We start from the raw sequence: 15,950 nt of genomic DNA, 5'->3' as shown, positions 1-15,950 counted from the left end.
CAGGCTCCCACCTGAAGCAGCAGGGTGGGCAGAGCCCCAGCCCCTCGGGCCCGTGAGCCTGAGCACAGGGCTGAGCATGAGTCTCAGGGGCGTTTGTCACACATCTGCAGGTCGGAAGTGGAGGGTTACTGTTGTCTGTGTGTTTCTTCTGCCTTCCCTGGCAGGGCCCGCCTGTTTTTCTTTCCACCTTCCCCCCTCGTGGAAATGACATACTTGGTGCCCCACCGTGGCTTCATCCGTCCCCCACCGGCTGCAGACCCTCTGAGCTCCTGTGTGACGTGGTGAGCATGGTGGGGAGAAGCTCCTGCAGGCACCAGAGGGCTTGGGAGTGCCCCGAGCCTGGCCCCGCCCACAGCACCCCTCTCTTCCTCCAGGCCCCTGCCCACCCACCGATTTCTGTTGCACCCGCTATGTCAGCCGCCAGCCAGGGCAGGGAGGCCGCTGGCCATCAGGGACCAATCTGAGGACCAGGACTCAGTCCCCAGATTGTGCCTGGGGGTCGGGCACAGGGAGGGGGCCGTGTGGGAAGGTGGCCCACGGGCCGGCGGTGGTGCCCGGCCCCTCATTCGCTGGCAGGTGAGCCACAGAGTGCCCCTTGGTGGCTGTTGTGGGACTTTGCCCTCGAACTTAACACTCAGTTGAGCGCTGCAGATGTCCCCTGCCTGCCTGTCTTCCAAGCATATTTATTTACTTGCTGCATAAAGAACCGAGCTTGCATGCAGTAAACCCGAGTATCCTGTCTTGCATTCCAGGGTCCCTTTTCTAAACTTGTTTTCCATCCCAAGACGTAAAAACTAGTTAAACTTCCTCCTAGTATAAAGCAAGCTTTGAAGGAATAGAAGGAGAACAGGTCTTGAATTTGATCCCATGTTTCCCAGGTCCATCCTCAGAGAGATCGACTGACCCTCAGCCTTCACCTCATGCATGAATATCCTTATCCAGAGGCCCTTCAAGGTGCCTACAGTTCCCTGAGGACCCTGGGCTGACGAACCCCTAGGCGTGGGGCCTGGTGAGCAGGTGGGAGCCCTGTGGGGCGTGCCAGGCAGGGAGGCCCTCGGAGGGAGCGCTGGACTCCTGCACCGGCTGGGCCCCAGGGAAGGTCCGGTTCTTCCTGAGAACTGAAGCTTAAGCTCTCCCAACTCCGAGGGTGTGGCCTCGCACCTGAGCTGGTCAGCTCCCGTGGGAGTTAAGTTCATACTCTGCACGCACATTGCCCCGCCCGGTGCCTGTGCCCAGGGGCTGAGGGCTCGCCTCCATCCACCCTGACCGCCACCTGCCCACCGCCGTTATGTGGACCCCAGGCAGCATGCTGTCCCCACCAGGTGGCACGCAGAGGTAAGGTGGGGGGCGCTGGGTCAGCACAGAGACACAAAGCACAGTCTTTAATCCCTGAATATTCTGGGGACCCGGCAGAAACGAGCTGTTCTGTGTTTGTCTTTCAAAGGAAGTCACTCGATTTGGGGCTGCTTCTCAAAAATAACTACCCTGAACTCACTCTTCATTTCAGACAGTGGGTGACCCCTCCCTGTCTTCCCCGGGCCCAGCGCTGCTCCTGGCCTCTGACGGGTTGTGGGGCTCAGGGCCAAGGGCTGACAGTTTGGTGTCTGGAGTTCAGGCCTGGTGGGCGACTGCTGGGGGCCCGGGACCTCCTGGCTTTGTCCTCGACCCCTTCCACGGGCAGCCTGTGTTGGCAGGAGTTTTCTGGCATTTGGGGGAGTTCCCAGCCTGAGCCCCTGACACTCCAGGACCAGATATCCGCGTGCGTTTTAGGGTGCTCACTAGAGGGTCCGCCGCAGAGCGAGTGCCCCGCAGGTCCAGGTACCCGGCCCTGCCGGCTTTGGGTAATAAGGGTGTTTCTCCCTGTGTAAACAGGGAGTTGGGTTTTTGGACATAGTTTAGTTTGGAGGGGAGATGGGTGTGTCTGGAAATGCTTTGCATTTTTGTTCTCTGTCTCATCCCATGTGCTTTGGGAGACACCAGTGCTCTCCCCGCGGGCCCCAGGTGTGGGCATGACCAACCTCTTTGAAGACACGACTCCCTCCCTTGGGAGAGGACAGCAGGTCCCCAGGGACCAGTGTAGGCAGGGAAGGGCCACATGTCCCCCTCTCCATGGAGGTGGATGGCACCCCCACACTGAGGAGGAGGCACGGAGTGGGGGGAGGCACTCTATCAGCTGGAGGCCCCGCCCCAGTCCCACCGGCCTCAGGTGCACAGGGAAGGCCAGGGGCCCCAGGGGGAGCCCCAGGGACAGGACGCCCGGTGGCACAGCCTGACGATATGTTGTGGTCCCAGGTGGCCATTCTGGCCCGGGTTTGGGGCAGCGGCTGCGCTGAGGGTCCCAGGCTCCCCGGCTCAGCTCAAAGCCGTGGGAGGAGGGCTCCCGGGGTCACTTGGATGCACTCACTCACTATCCCTGGGATTGTGCAAATGTTGAGGGGCTCCTTTTTCTTAGGCCAGGAGGCACACTGAGCCATGGCCCTGGGAACAGAGGGACAGTCCTGGGCAGGCTTGCCTGGGCAGGTGCCCATGGCCCTGGGAACAGAGGGACAGTCCTGGGCAGGCTTGCCTGCGCAGGTGCCCATGGCCCTGGGCACAGGGAGGGGACAACCCTGGGCAGACTTGGCGGAGCAAGTGCGCTGTGGCCCTGGTGGTGGGAGGAGCCGCCTGGAGCAGAGACCCTCCCCTCCCCCCCGCCCCTCCCTCCCCTCCCTCCCCACTAGGGAGCTGGTGGAATCCCTGGGCTGTGATGGATTAAGGCACAGACCCTCCTCTTTGAGGCCACCCGTGACTTGGGTGGCATCCCCAGTGGGGCCCCAGGCCTCAGGTGGTAGAGTCTCCCACTGTCTAATGCCCAGATCTTCCAAGTCCTGCCTTGAGGGGCTGAGAGAGCCCCTTGGGTCTCCTGAAAACCTGTGTTTCTGGTTTGAGGCCCAGCTCTGTTTCTGGGGACTGAACATCCCCTGGAGTGTCGAGCTCCCAGTCCTGCCTATGGGGTGTGGGGGTGTGACCCCATGGGGGTGATGCGGTGGGAGGCTCTGTGACCCTGGGGGTGCTGTGTGAGCCTGTGTGGGGGGTGATCCTGTGGAGGCTGTGTGACCCCAGGGGTGTGTGACCCCACGGGAGGCTGTGTGACCCCAGGGGTGTGTGTGACTCCAGGTGTGTGTGACCCCATGGGAGGCTGTGGCTCAGGTCTTGGGGCCAGTTCTGGGGGGAGGACAGTGCAGGGGGATCTGGGAATGGTCTGCTGGTGTCCGACTGTGGCCGCGAATGGGCTGGATGGAGAGGGTCAGCAGAGGCCTGGAGGGAGGGTGCAGCACCTCCTCACCATGTTTAGAGCGGGGGCTGGGCAGCCAGGCTGCTGCCCCCATGTGTGGTCAGGTGTGGTTCGCTCTGTCAGAAGTCACAGTGCTCTTGGGAAAAGCTTGGCTTGTGCCCAAAAGCTGTCCAGGGGCCCGACGGTCTGTCCCCACATGGTCTGTGTACTGGCCTGTCTGCAGCCATCACTGAGCATTGGGTGGGTGTCCCCTGAGCTGGCCGCCAGCTGAGATGAGGTGTCCCCTCCAGGTATGGCCTCCTGCTGGGGGATGGGGCGTGTTGTGGGGCCCGTGGGGCTGGGGACGGTGGCCCTCACAGTTTCCCAGTCCACTCACGGACCAAGGAATGAACCAGCTGGAAGATGTCCCCTAGGGGAGCTCTTGCCATCCTCAGGGTCAGGCAGGCCCACACCTTACAGAAGGCACCGTGTCTAGATAGGACTGTGTGGCTCTGTGATGTGGCCATCCTGACCTCTGTGGCTGGTGCCCCGATGGGTTGTCTGTCCTGGCCTCCGGGGCCGGTCCTGGGCAGGGGTGGGATGGGAGGAGGGTCATGTCCTGCCCACATGTGGCCGTGGACGTGGCTTGGCTCCCAGCCTCCTGGTCCGGCACTCCTTGAGGGCCCGTCAGGTCTGCCCCTGGGTTTCTCAGAGCCACAGAAGCCTCTGGGAGGGACAAACGGGAAGTGCTTTGTGAATGTCTCGTATTTTCCCAGCATTCCGGGCCCTGCCCCTAGAGCAGCCATCCAGGAGACACGTTTGGTCTCTGCGGTGGAGGTGGTGGCTGCCCACCCTGTGGGGCTCTGCCACCTTCACGGTGCCCAGTGGATGCGGGCAGGGGAGGCCGCCTGGTACAGGGTCTGTGGAAACGGCCTGAGACCACGGCTCCCCTGGAGGCCGTCCTGGGAGCTCAGGGTGGCCCAGGAGGCGAATGCCCTGCCCGCCTCCCCCCCACCCCTGCTGCTCCTCCTCTTCTCACCGGACCCTGAGAGGATCGACCCAGACCTCTCGCACCTCTGCTGGGGGTGATGGGCGGTACCTGCCTTGGGCCCCTGGGGCCGCAGGGCTCCTGGGTCTTGAGGTCCTGAGTCCAGGACACTGCCCCCTGCGGGTCCCCCACAGGCAAACGCAGGATGACTTTGGGTCCATGGGGAGGGGGTGCTGCAGAGGGAGTGGGGCCTTCATGGGCCCCCCCGGACGAGGAGGGAAGGTGTAGGCCAGGGTGTGTGACTGGATGGCCCATCGCAGAGCGGCGTCCTGCTGGCTGCCCGGCGGGCGCGGGTGAGGGGCTGGCAGGACGCTCAGGCTGGGGAGGGCTCGGGCACCCGCCTGCTTGAGCAGGTTGCTGGCCCACGGCATGTGGCATCCCAAGCTGGTGACAGGCAGAGCGTGGAATCACCTGGGGTCGTGCCATCATGGGGAGGGGCTCCCCTGGGGACTCCTCAGGCTAATCTCGATGGGGAGGGAGGCAGGACACCTGGCTGCTGTGGACGGACGGAGTGACCCTGTTCCCATGGTGACGGTGACCCAGGTGTGGCACCACTGCCCAGGACACACTTCATGCGTCTCTCTGCAAACAGGTGTCGCAACACAACTCTCAGCCTTTCCCGGTGATGCTGTCAGGTATTTTCTGGTCTGGTCTGTCCTGCTCCATGTTTTATTTTAACCTATTCTGTTTATTCTTTTCTACCGTGTGTCTGCCTTATGTTTATTCTGTATCTGTTCCATCCTGCTCTATTCATCTCTCCTAACCCATCCCCCCTCCATCCCATCCCCCCATCCCATCCCATCCCCCCACCCCGTCCCATCCCCCACCCCCATCCCATCCCCCATCCCAATCCCACCCCACGCCATCCCACCCACCCCACCCCATCCCATCCCATCCCCTCCCCACCTCATCCCACCCCATCCCAATCCTACCCCATCCCCTCCCCTCCTGTCCTGTCCCATCGTCCTGCCTTATCCTGTGTCTGTTCTACTCTGTTCTGTAACAGAGCTGGCTGCATGCCCTGCCACTGGTGGTGTGACCCACTGAACTGGCTCCACGCCAAATGGGTGCAGCTCTCAGTGGAGACTGTGCCACCGTCAGCTGTCGAGCACAAGGCTGTGGTGTTTGGGAGAAGTGCATGGAGGTGGCGGGGACGTGGGCCATCCTGGCCCCTCTCGTCTCAATATCTGTCTCACAAAGCACCCAGGACCTAGCCGCTCTTAGTGATGGTGTGCGACTTTCCAGAGCCCCGACTGGTGTATCCCCCACTGGCTGCGTTCAGGCGGATGGTTGTGGGGTCAGAAGGACCTGGATGGCCTCTCTCTCCCTGGCTCTTGGGTGGGCCACCTCTGTGCTCCAAGTGGCCTTTTCTTCAGTGGCACAACAGCCTCCTTGGCTGAGCTTCTCTGGGGGAGTCAGGGGAGCAGAAGCAGAAGGTGCAGGATTCTCACCCCAGGAGCCTCAGCCTAACTGTGACACATTCTGTTGGTCAGAGCAAGGCCCCATCATTCTCGATCCAAGTGTGGGTAGTGGGGATGGAGGTGGCCTCCTTTTCTTCTAGAAGAAGTTCATGGGTGGAGGGTGGCCCCTCTCCCCTCTGTTATTTGGGGGATGTTGATGCTGGCTCCCCATCCCTATTTCTTCTTGGTTTGCCCTTTATGTGGATGACTCTGCTGCGCCCACCCTGGCACTGCCGGGGTCTTCAGCTCTGGGAGCTGTGCCAGCCTCGGGGAGACCAGGGGCAGCCCTGCCCCTGCCCTTCTGCTGGTGCATCTCCCAGGGGCACCAGAGGCCAGCCTTCCCAGCCACGTGCTTGGCTGTGGGCAGGGAGCCCTGAGTAACATCAGTCCCACCTTGGCCCCCACTAATGAGATGCTCCCACTGCACCTGACGCCCTCGGCTGGTCCCTGTGCCCTATAGTGCACTTGGGCTCAACAAGGGCCAGGTGCAGGTTGACAGATGCACCATGAGCAGAATCTGACAACCTTGGATGCTACACACGAGCCCTGGGTTGGAGCCCTGGATGGGCTGAGGGAAAAAGTGTTCTAAGGAAGCCCGTTGGGTCCGGAGGCCCAGAGGACAGACAGAGGGCTTTGTGACACTTGACCATTGTGCGTACAGGTGAGGGGAGGGTACTAGTCTTTCCAGCCCATTCTCCTGCTTCCCTCAGGCCGTGGGACCACTGAGGCGGAAGAGAGAGGGTAGCTGGGCCCGGGGCTGGGTGCAGCCCAGGCCCTCTGTGTGTGCTGTGGGGCTGACGTGTCAGCCCCTGAGATTAGGGTCAGTTGTGTTTTCTCCAGATTTTGGCTGAAACTGGCTGACCACTGACTGACCGTCAGGCATTGGGTTCTGTGTCCTTCTTCAGTCCCATTGAGGCGGGCGTCTGTCTGTAAGGAGCTGGAACAGCAGGTGTGTGTGTGTGTGTGTGTGTGTAGATGTGTGTAGGTGTGTGTGGGTGTGTGTGGGTGTGTGTCCATGTGTGGGGATGTGTCTGTGTGTGGGTGTGTGTGTAGGTATGTGGGTGTGTCTCTGTGTGTAGGTGTGGGGGGTGTGGGGGTGTGAACGTGTGATCCTGGACATAAAACACCCATCTCCGTCAGGCCCCCCGCCCCCCCCCCCCCCAGGAAGCTCAGTAAACCAGACCCACCGCCCCCCCACCGCAGGCAGGAGACGGGCCGTCTCAATATTGTTATCCATGATGTGATGGCTTGTGCTGCTCTTAGGCAGGTGCCCGGGACTTCTCCCAGACTGACCTGGGGGCAGGCCCACCTGGGGCTCGGGGGCCTGGGGGCCTTGAGCTCTCCCACGGGTGCCCCCCCAGAACCGGACCGGGACCACACCTGGCAGAGGGCACTGTCTCTCCGGCCTCTGCTGCAGGGGCTCCGGTGCCCCTTGCTGGCCCCCCGGGCACTGCTGGACACCAGCCCTGCGTGTTCCCGAGGTGGGCAGCAGGCCCCCCCCCCAGGGGTTCCAGAAGTGGGAAGCTTGTCCGCTGTGCAGCCCAGGCCAAGCCCCCAAGGAAAGGGAGGTCATGGGGACCCTTTGCTTGAACGGCAAGGCGCTGGGCGGGGGCGGGTAGGAAGCCCCTTTCAGCCCAAAGTACTCGGAGGCAATGTCACCAGAGTAATCGCTTCCAGCTATATTTATTTGTTCCCACAATTACTGGCTTTCAAAAATTTTTTTGGCAGCTGAGCACTTTGAAAATATTTTTAAATAGATTTTTTTCGTTTTAAGCAGTTTTATTGACATGTAATTCACACCCCAAACAATTCGCCCATTTAACGTTGTGCAAGCCACTGGGCTCCATAAAGAACGCACGTCTGTGTGTCAGACACACAGGCCAAAGAAGGGCCCGGGCCCCCGTCTCGCGCTGGCAGAGCTCCCCACCCACCTGCAGCTGCGGGACTGGCCCCCGGAACGGCCCAGCCGTGGCCCCCAGAGGGGGGCCACCTGGTGCCCTGGCGGCCCCAGAACCACAACCCGGGGGTGTTTGGGCCACAGGCTGTTTTGGCAAAAGAAGAGCCTCTCTTTAGAAACGCCCAGATTTCTCTGAGGACCGTTTGTTCTAGTTGGACAGCTGTGAGAAACTGAGGCAAATTCCTGTTGCCTCAAGGCCGAAGGGGAGAAACTTCAAACAGACGGTCAGTGTGGGACCGAGTTCTGCAAGGGGCCGGTGCATGCACAGCGCACAGCGTTTGCAGAAGAATGTGGCACCTGAGTAAGAGCGTGAGGGTGGGGACCAGCCTGGCTAGCGCCCCATGTGGCCTCATCCGCAGGAATCAGTTGTCACAGTCGGGGCCACAAATCCAGGTGGCTCCATCGGCACTCAGGCACAAGGGGACCAACCAGCCTCCCTGGGATGGCCTCGTGGGGTCGGGGAAAGGGCACAACCACAGTGCAGGAGCCCCAGGACCCCGTAGCCCTGGGCCGCGCTGGGGCCTTCTAGAGGCGGGAACACTGTCCCTTCTCCCTCGGGGGCAGGTGACACTGGGACCCCGCTCTGACGCCGGCAGCGTGGCCTCCTTCTGCCTTTGTGGAAAGGGGGCAGGACGTGCCAAGAAATGGCCTGACGTTGGCGCTGTGTGCGCCGTGTTTGCGCTCATGCAGCGTCTCCCACAGCCCGCGCTCCCCGGCGCGAAGGGGACGAGAGGCAGCAGAAAGAGGTTCGTTCAAAAAGCCGCCACCTGGAATCAGACCCGGACCTGCAGTGTGAGTGCGTGAGGGACACCTCGCTTTGTGGCCCCCGAAGCCACGACCTTTGCTGAGCAGTGAGATCATGGTCCCTGAAGACCGTTCCTACCAGTGGGACCCAGCGCTTCCCGCAGGAATGGCTGGCTCCAGGCCCGGGCCAGGAGGCGGGTGGGACCAGCCTGCATCCCAGCCAGCGCCGGGGGCACCAGGATTCTGGAATGAAGCAGTGACGCCCGGTAAATGGGCAGCATGGTAGCGGGACCGGAAGTGAAAGCCACAACGTATAAAAAATGTTTTTCTTTTCCAGTGATAAGCACCCAGATGTGGGACTTGGATAAATGTTTCATTTGCAGTGGCAAGAAAAACCAGCAAATCAACATAAATACATCGGGAGGCACAGGACCCACACTGTGACAGCAGCCAGGGTGTGTAGGAGCTTCAGGGTGACAGTCTGATCAAAGAGGATGGACGCAGCACTTCCCGTGGGATGGCATCGTTGTGACAAAGTCCCTCCCTCCAAATTCTTACCAACGCCCCTCCCCCGGTCTCCTCTCCTGGTGTCCCCTGAGTTCTGCCCTCTCCACTGGGCACGTCTCCGCTCTCGCCTCTGCCCATGTCCCCCACCTGGAGTCCCCTCCCCTCTCTGTCTGGAAGGGCACTGCTGCGTGTCTCCTCCTGTCGGTCTGTCCCCTGGCTGGGCCGCAGTGAGGGTTCTGCGGGCGGGGACAGTGTGGCCCTCTGGCCAACACAGCTGTGGCTGCATCCTAGCGCGGGGCCTCGGGTGAGGCTCAGGCCCTCCCTCTGTCCAGTGGCTGACAGCGATGACCTGTGGGGACACCATGGGGTAGAGCGTGTTGGGTGCTGGGATAGGGGCTCCTTGGTGACGACAGGATAAAATCCTGGTCACAGCCTCGCTGGGCAAAGGCTCTGTGCATTTTTACCAGAGGCCCCCAGAGGTGGTGCCGATCAGGACAGCAGTGACCGTGAGGGAGGGACGCCTGGGCTCTGCACCTGCCACTTCACATGCGGCCCGTTTGGGATTTATTCTGGTTGGTGGGCTGAGGGGAATCCGCATACCCCTTCCCAGAGCCAGCCAGCTGCGTGGGCTGGCTGCTGCCGCCGCCCTCTGTCCCCTCCCTCGGAAGTCCCTGCCCCCGCCCTCCCCAGGGCCATCCTGCGCCAACACTAAGGAGCTTCAGAGACAGTGGCTTTCTATGCCTTCCAGTGGGGGCCCCGTGAGCCTTCGTAGCATTGCCTAGAATGTTCCGGCTATTACTGTAGGCTTCTAGAATTGAGTTGTTAGTTACAGATTCTCTTCTGGGGATTATATTAAACTTCGAGAGTGTTTTATGCAGAAATCTGGTCAGGTCCTTTCCCCAGGATAGGGGTGGGCTGTCCACTGCTGTACGGTGCTGGAGTGAGGGCTCCATGCTTCAGCCTTGGGGCGAGGGCTCTGACTGGGTGGCCGAGCCCTCCTCCCACCCCGTGTTGATATAGCCACTCCTCCTCCTAACCAGGCCACGTGTGAGGCAGCCCCTTGTATTTCCTTCAGAGATGTGTCTGCCTCCAAGGCAGACCCAGCCTGGGCCCAGGCTGCAGCCCACCGCTCCCATGGATTTATAGAAATATAGCCATATAGACACCCACCACCTTCTCCCTGTCCCCCCACACGGAGTAATGCTTTCTCAGCAACCCCTGCAGCCAGAGGTGACCATGTGACTGAATTCTGGCCAACAAGGTGGAAGGGGAGGTTTGCTAGGGGCTTCAAGAAGGCTTTTGCCTCTTTACCATGGCTGGCCCTGTCCCAAATGTTGATGCGATGTCTGGAGCTTGGCAGCCATCTGTGACCATGAGGTTATATATGCCAGGAGAGGGAGAGATGTCGACATCCTCAATGTAGTGGGGCTGAGTCTGCCAGAAGCAGCAGCCTCCCCTCTCCAGACTTTAGATTGGTTGGGGAAACCCACCGCTGTTTTCTGACTGAGGGGGGGGAGTTCCATGGCACTCTTACGCTGACGTGCAAACATGTGTCACAGCCCCAGCGATTCCTGACTCCTTTTCCAGCCACCGGCTGGCGTCTGCACTTGGGTGTCTCAGGACATTTCATGTGCACCACATCTGCTCCCCCACGTTCCAAACCTGTCCCCACCCCACCGCTTTCTCTCTCCCCCATGCCGCCTCGAACTGGGCAGTCTGCAGCAGGGGAGGGAATGAGTGCTTGGCTTCATTCATTCACTCAGCAAATGTGACCTGAGGATCTGGCACGGCCAGTAGCTCTTCCAGGAACTGAGGGGCTTACACACCAGTGGCCAGCACAGACTACAAACGGACAGGCGCCTGTGTGGCTGCCTCAGGTGGCGGTGAGGCCAAGGGCGAAACGACTCGGGGTGGTGAGCACCCCTGCAGGGAGTCGGAGAGGTCACTGGGGAAGGTGGGGGCCGAACACAGCCCAGAGGAGCTGGGGCTGAGGCGCGGTGCAGCCTGAAAGAGCACGACCCCAAATCCTCAGGGAGCAGAAAGTCCCCGAGGTCAGATGTTTGAGGAAGAGGCGGAAGGGGAGCTGCTGGAGAGAGGAGGGGAGAGGCCGAGAGGGCTGGGACAGTTGCCTTTGTGAATTAAGGGTGTGGGTTTGAGCATGCTGGGCTTGTGAATCAAAGGGTCGTTTGGGCTGCTGAGCGAGAGTGCAGCACAGGTCAGGGGCACACACGGGGGCAGCAGCTGCCGGGGCCTCGGAGGAGGAGGAGGAGGAGGTGAGCAGGTGGTTCAAGATCAAATGTGGGACTGATGGGCACTTTGTGGGGCCTGAAGCCTGGGTGCAGGAGCCGCTGTGCGCCCAGGGAGAGGAGAGGTGGGAGCAGATCAGAGGCTTTAGTCTGGACCCCAGTGACCCCCTCTGATGACCCACTGGGGATTTGGGGCACGCAGGCTGGGTGTGTAAATTTGGGGTGCACACTGGTAACACAGTGAGGACCAGCAGAGGCTTCCCCTCCCTCTCCCGGGCCCCCGACCCCTGCACTCCCAGGTGGCCCTCAGTGGGAGAGGCACAGGGACACCCCGTTATCCACCTGTTATCCAGTGCCTCCCGGGGTGTCCTGCCCCAGTGTGAGCACCTTGGCTGGGGGAGGGGTGGGGCTGGGGTGGAGTGGTGGGGGCGGTGCTGTCGCTGCAGCTCCTTTGTCCAGAGGATGGCAGGACACGGGGGTCCCCACTGGCTCCATGGGGCACCTCTTGTCCCATCTCTTCCCTGATCTGGTCACAGCATCTCCCATGGGTGCCCAGGGGCTACCTGTGCCCCACCTGCTGAGAGCCCGGCACCCAGGCAGGCCCTCCCAGGCTCCCCTCTTGTGGGGCCCCTCCCCTCCCCCGGTGGTGGAAAAAGAAGTCCCGCCTCTCAGACCCTCTCCCAGCTGTGCCTGTGGGGGTGCCAGCTCAGGGGTCTATGGCCAGCCAGACTCCCAAGGGACCCTGCTGAGGTCTCATCAGCTGGCCCCTCTTGCTGCCCACCCCCCAGCTTTTCCTGGCTTCTAAGCAGCAAAGGGGTGTAGCACGGGGCGAGGAGGGGGTAGAGTCTGATGATTCAGAGCCCCCACATAGTGGGTCCAGGTAGGTGCTCACTAGGAGCTGGTACACAGATGCCAGGTGGGGGTGGGGGGGTACTGGCCCCTCCCATGCCCCTGACAGGGCTGACGGCTGGCTCTGCCCACAGGCTCTTCCAGGCCGTTCTCCTCCTCCTGGCCCTGACCATGCTGCTGCTGGCTGGCTTCCTAAACAGAGACATCGGGCTGTTCACACCGTGAGTTCTGCTTCGGGTGCCCCATGGTTTGGGCACTGCCCACCCCCCCAGGGCAAATCCTGAGACCCCAGCATGTCCACCCCTGGGCAGCACCCAGCACTGGCTGGTGGGTCATTCCAGGCCTCTGGACCGCCCAGCATCTCCTGTGGACAGTGAGCTGCCCAGGCCTCTGGTGGGGGGAGTTCGGGGGAATGGGAGTGGGCCTGGGCGCAGGGTGTCCTGGGCAGAGCTGCCGTGTACAGAGGGTGACAGGGTGCCCATGGTTCCTGCTCTGTGCAGCCCTGGGTCCTCAGGGATGGTCTCCCAGGTCCGGTGCTTTGGCCTGACCGCTGGGAGGTCTTGGGGCTCCAGGCTTCTTCTCCCTGACCCCACCACCTCTGGTGGGATCTCCCCAGGGGGCACCCCGGGCCCCTCTGCTGGCCCCCCATTGTTCCCAGGGCTGGCATAGGCCCCCCATTGTCCCAGGGCTGGCACAGCCCTCTGGATCCCATCCCCCCACTACCCTGGGTTATTCTTCCTGGCCACGCACTCAGGCAGGGAAGGTGCCCGCCGCCCCGGGCTGGAGTCACAGCTGGGAGGTGTGTCAGCGGATCACGAGAGTGGCCACCAGCATCCACTCTGGCCCCGCAATCAGGCTGGCCAGCCCAGGCATGAAGGGTTAGCCAAGAGACGCTGCATGTGTGGTCCAGGCCACGGGGCCAGAGCCACGTCTGGTGCCCTGAGAACCAGACAGGAGGCTGAGAGGCCAAAGAAAGGGCACCAGGGCCTGGGGGCCGAGATGTGCTGTGTGTGTGTGTGTGGGGGGGGGGGACGGATGAGCAGTCAGGTCTGTGCTAGGGGCCCCCGGGTTGCAGGGTTGGGGTCTCTGGAGGGCGGGGTACAGGGTTTGGGTGTGGCCTAGGGAAAGTGTGGGTTGGGGCGGCTGGGTGGTGGAGGCTGGTCTGAGAGTCTCCAGGTTGTGGGGTTGGGGGTCTAGGGTGGGGGGTCTGCGGACCCTCCCTGATTGACAGTGGCTGTGCTCCCCTCCCAGCCTGCTCGGGGACCAGGCCGAGGGCCCGCCCATTATCAACGTCATGTTCCTCAAGACACACAAGACCGCCAGCAGCACGGTTCTCAACATCCTCTTCCGCTTCGCGGAGACGCACAACCTGTCGGTGGCGCTGCCCGCGGGCGCGCGCTTCCACCTGGGCTACCCCTGGCTCTTCCTGGCGCGCTACGTGGAGGGCGTGGAGCCCCACGGCCCGCGGCAGCGTTTCAACATCATGTGCAACCACCTGAGATTCAACCTGCCGGAGGTACGGGGTGCGGGGAGGGGGCGGGGGGGAGACGCCATCCCAGGTCCTCTACGCGCTTTGTGCTTTGAGGTGAGACCACGGGGTGGGGATGGGGTGGCCTGGGCACTGGAGAGACTAAGGCTCTGAGTGCGCATGCGTGCAGACCTCGCCGCGGAGCCTCACACGGGGCTCCCCTCCCCTGCCGACAGGTGCCTGCAGGTGCTCTTGGACTCAGATGTGGGCGCCCTCCTGGCCTGCCAAACCCGCCGACCTCTTCCTCCCCAGGACCTTTGCACATACTGTCCCCTTTTCAGGGGACACTCTTCACAGCTCCTCCTCTGGGTCGCTCAGATCTCAGTTTATTTTTTATTTTATTTAAAATGCTTAGCGCGAGTGCGCGCACACAAGCGTGGGACGGGCAGAGAGAGAGGGACACAAAACCCCAAGCAGCTCCAGGCTCCCAGCCGGCAGCACAAAGCCCGACGGGGGGGGGGGGGGGGGGGGGGCTGCAACCCAGGAGCCGTGAGATCGTGACCTGAGCTCAGGTCTGGTGCTCAACCCCCGGAGCACCGCCTCCCTCCGCCCCCCCCCCACCCCGTGCCCCTCAGATCTCAGCTTTCCTGAGTCCCTTCCGAAGGCTCAGCAGGGGGAGAAGGCGGGGACGGGGGGCCGCCTGCGGCGGGACAGGGGCGTCACCAGCCCCCCATCGTGTGTCGTGTGTCTCCAAACAGGTGCAGAAGGTCATGCCCAACGACACTTTCTACTTCTCCATCCTCAGAAACCCCGTCTTCCAGCTGGAGTCCGCCTTCGCCTATTACAGGAGCTACGTGCCCGCCTTCCGGGCCGCGGCGAGCCTGGAGGCCTTCCTGGCGTCGCCGCGCACCTACTACAACCGCAGCGCGGGCCTGCGCAACGCCTACGCCCGGAACAGCATGTGGTTCGACCTGGGCTTCGACAGCGACGCGCCGGCCGCCGAGGCGTACGTGCGCGCGCGCCTGGCCGACGTGGAGCGGCGCTTCCAGCTGGTGCTCATCGCCGAGCACTTCGACGAGTCGCTGGTGCTGCTGCGCCGCGCGCTGCGCTGGCGGCTGGACGACGTGGCGGCCTTCCGCCTCAACGCGCGCAGCGCCCGCAGCGTCGCGCGCCTGTCGCCCGCGGGCCGCGCGCGCGCCCGGCGCTGGTGCGCCCTCGACTGGCGCCTCTACCAGCACTTCAACCGCACCTTCTGGGCCCGCGCGCGCGCCGAGCTGGGCCCGCGGCGCCTGCGCTCCGAGGTGGCGCAGCTGCGCGCGCGGCGCCGGGAGCTGGCGGCGCGCTGCCTGCAGGACGGCGGGCCCCAGAGCCCGGCGCGGGTCACCGACCCCGGGCTGCGCCCCCACCAGTCGGGCGACGCCGACATCCTGGGCTACAACCTCCGGCGGGGCCTGGACAACCAGACGCGGCAGCTGTGCCGGCGGATGGTGACGCCCGAGCTCCAGTACATGGCCCGCCTGTACGCCCGCCAGTTCCCGGGGAAGCCCCCCAAGAACGTCCCCTACCCGAAGGAGTAGGGGGACGGGCGGCCCCGTGAGGCCCCAGCCCCGCCCCTGTCGTCGCGCGGAGGCCTGGCACCGGGTCATGGGGCGGGTGGGCACAGCAGGGACTGGTCGGGGTGAAGACCCGGGGAGGCACCGTCCCTGATGCCTGCTCCGGGAGGCGCCTGTGTGGCGAGGGCCCCGATCTCGGAGAAGAGGACACCCGGCCTGAGGGCCTGACCCCGGTCAGCAGAACAGTCGGACATCATTACAGGTCAGCATAGGGTCCCGCGAAGGAGCGCACGTGGACTCGGCCCATCAAGGACTGGAGGGACACGGGGGGGCTCAGTCGGTGAAGCGCCCGACTTCGGCTCAGGTCATGATCTCATGGTTCGTGGGTTCGAGCTGGCGTCGGGCTCTGTGCTGACAGCTCAGAGATTCTGTGTCTCCCTCTCTCTGCCCCTCCCCTGCTCACACTGTGTCTCTCTCTCTCACTCTCAAAAATAAATATTAAAATTTCTTTAAAAATAAATAAATAAATAAACAAACAAACAAACCTGGAATCCAGAGAATCCCGAGGGGTGGGTACGCAGGGCCGTGAGTCCTGGAAGGGGCTCGGGATTGCCCACCACAGAGACACTTGTGCAGCACCACAGGCAGTCCGGGGAGGACAGGCCCAGGGAGCGGGAAGGAGGCTGCAGGACCTAGAATATTCAGCTTCCCGTCTTTGGCTGCAGGAGGCTTCTTCCCAACGAAGAATGGCTTTAGGTTGAGAAACGTTCACACTGCCTATATAAGACACATGGTTTGGCCGAGCACAAGGGCAGGGTCAGGGCCGTAGCTGCCCTTGGGACAGCCCCCCAGAGCACCTGCTGGA

The 15,950-nt window shown here is 62.6% G+C and overlaps 1 protein-coding gene across 1 annotated transcript; it reads left to right on the top strand.

The window, feature by feature from the left end:
* Positions 1-1,280: 1,280 nt before the first annotated feature.
* On the top strand, positions 1,281-15,456 carry GAL3ST2 (galactose-3-O-sulfotransferase 2). The gene is made up of 4 exons (XM_039228647.1): positions 1,281-1,335; positions 12,199-12,285; positions 13,316-13,580; positions 14,291-15,456. The coding sequence occupies exons 1-4, from the start codon at positions 1,289-1,291 to the stop codon at positions 15,107-15,109; spliced, it is 1,218 nt and encodes a 405-aa protein (XP_039084578.1). The 5' UTR covers positions 1,281-1,288; the 3' UTR covers positions 15,110-15,456.
* Positions 15,457-15,950: the final 494 nt, after the last annotated feature.

The sequence above is a fragment of the Hyaena hyaena genome, unplaced genomic scaffold (assembly GCF_003009895.1).
Source record: "Hyaena hyaena isolate Hyena2069 unplaced genomic scaffold, ASM300989v1 scaffold_31, whole genome shotgun sequence".
In the NCBI taxonomy this organism is placed as follows: Eukaryota; Metazoa; Chordata; class Mammalia; order Carnivora; family Hyaenidae; genus Hyaena; species Hyaena hyaena.
This window is presented reverse-complemented; position numbering and strand designations above follow the sequence as displayed.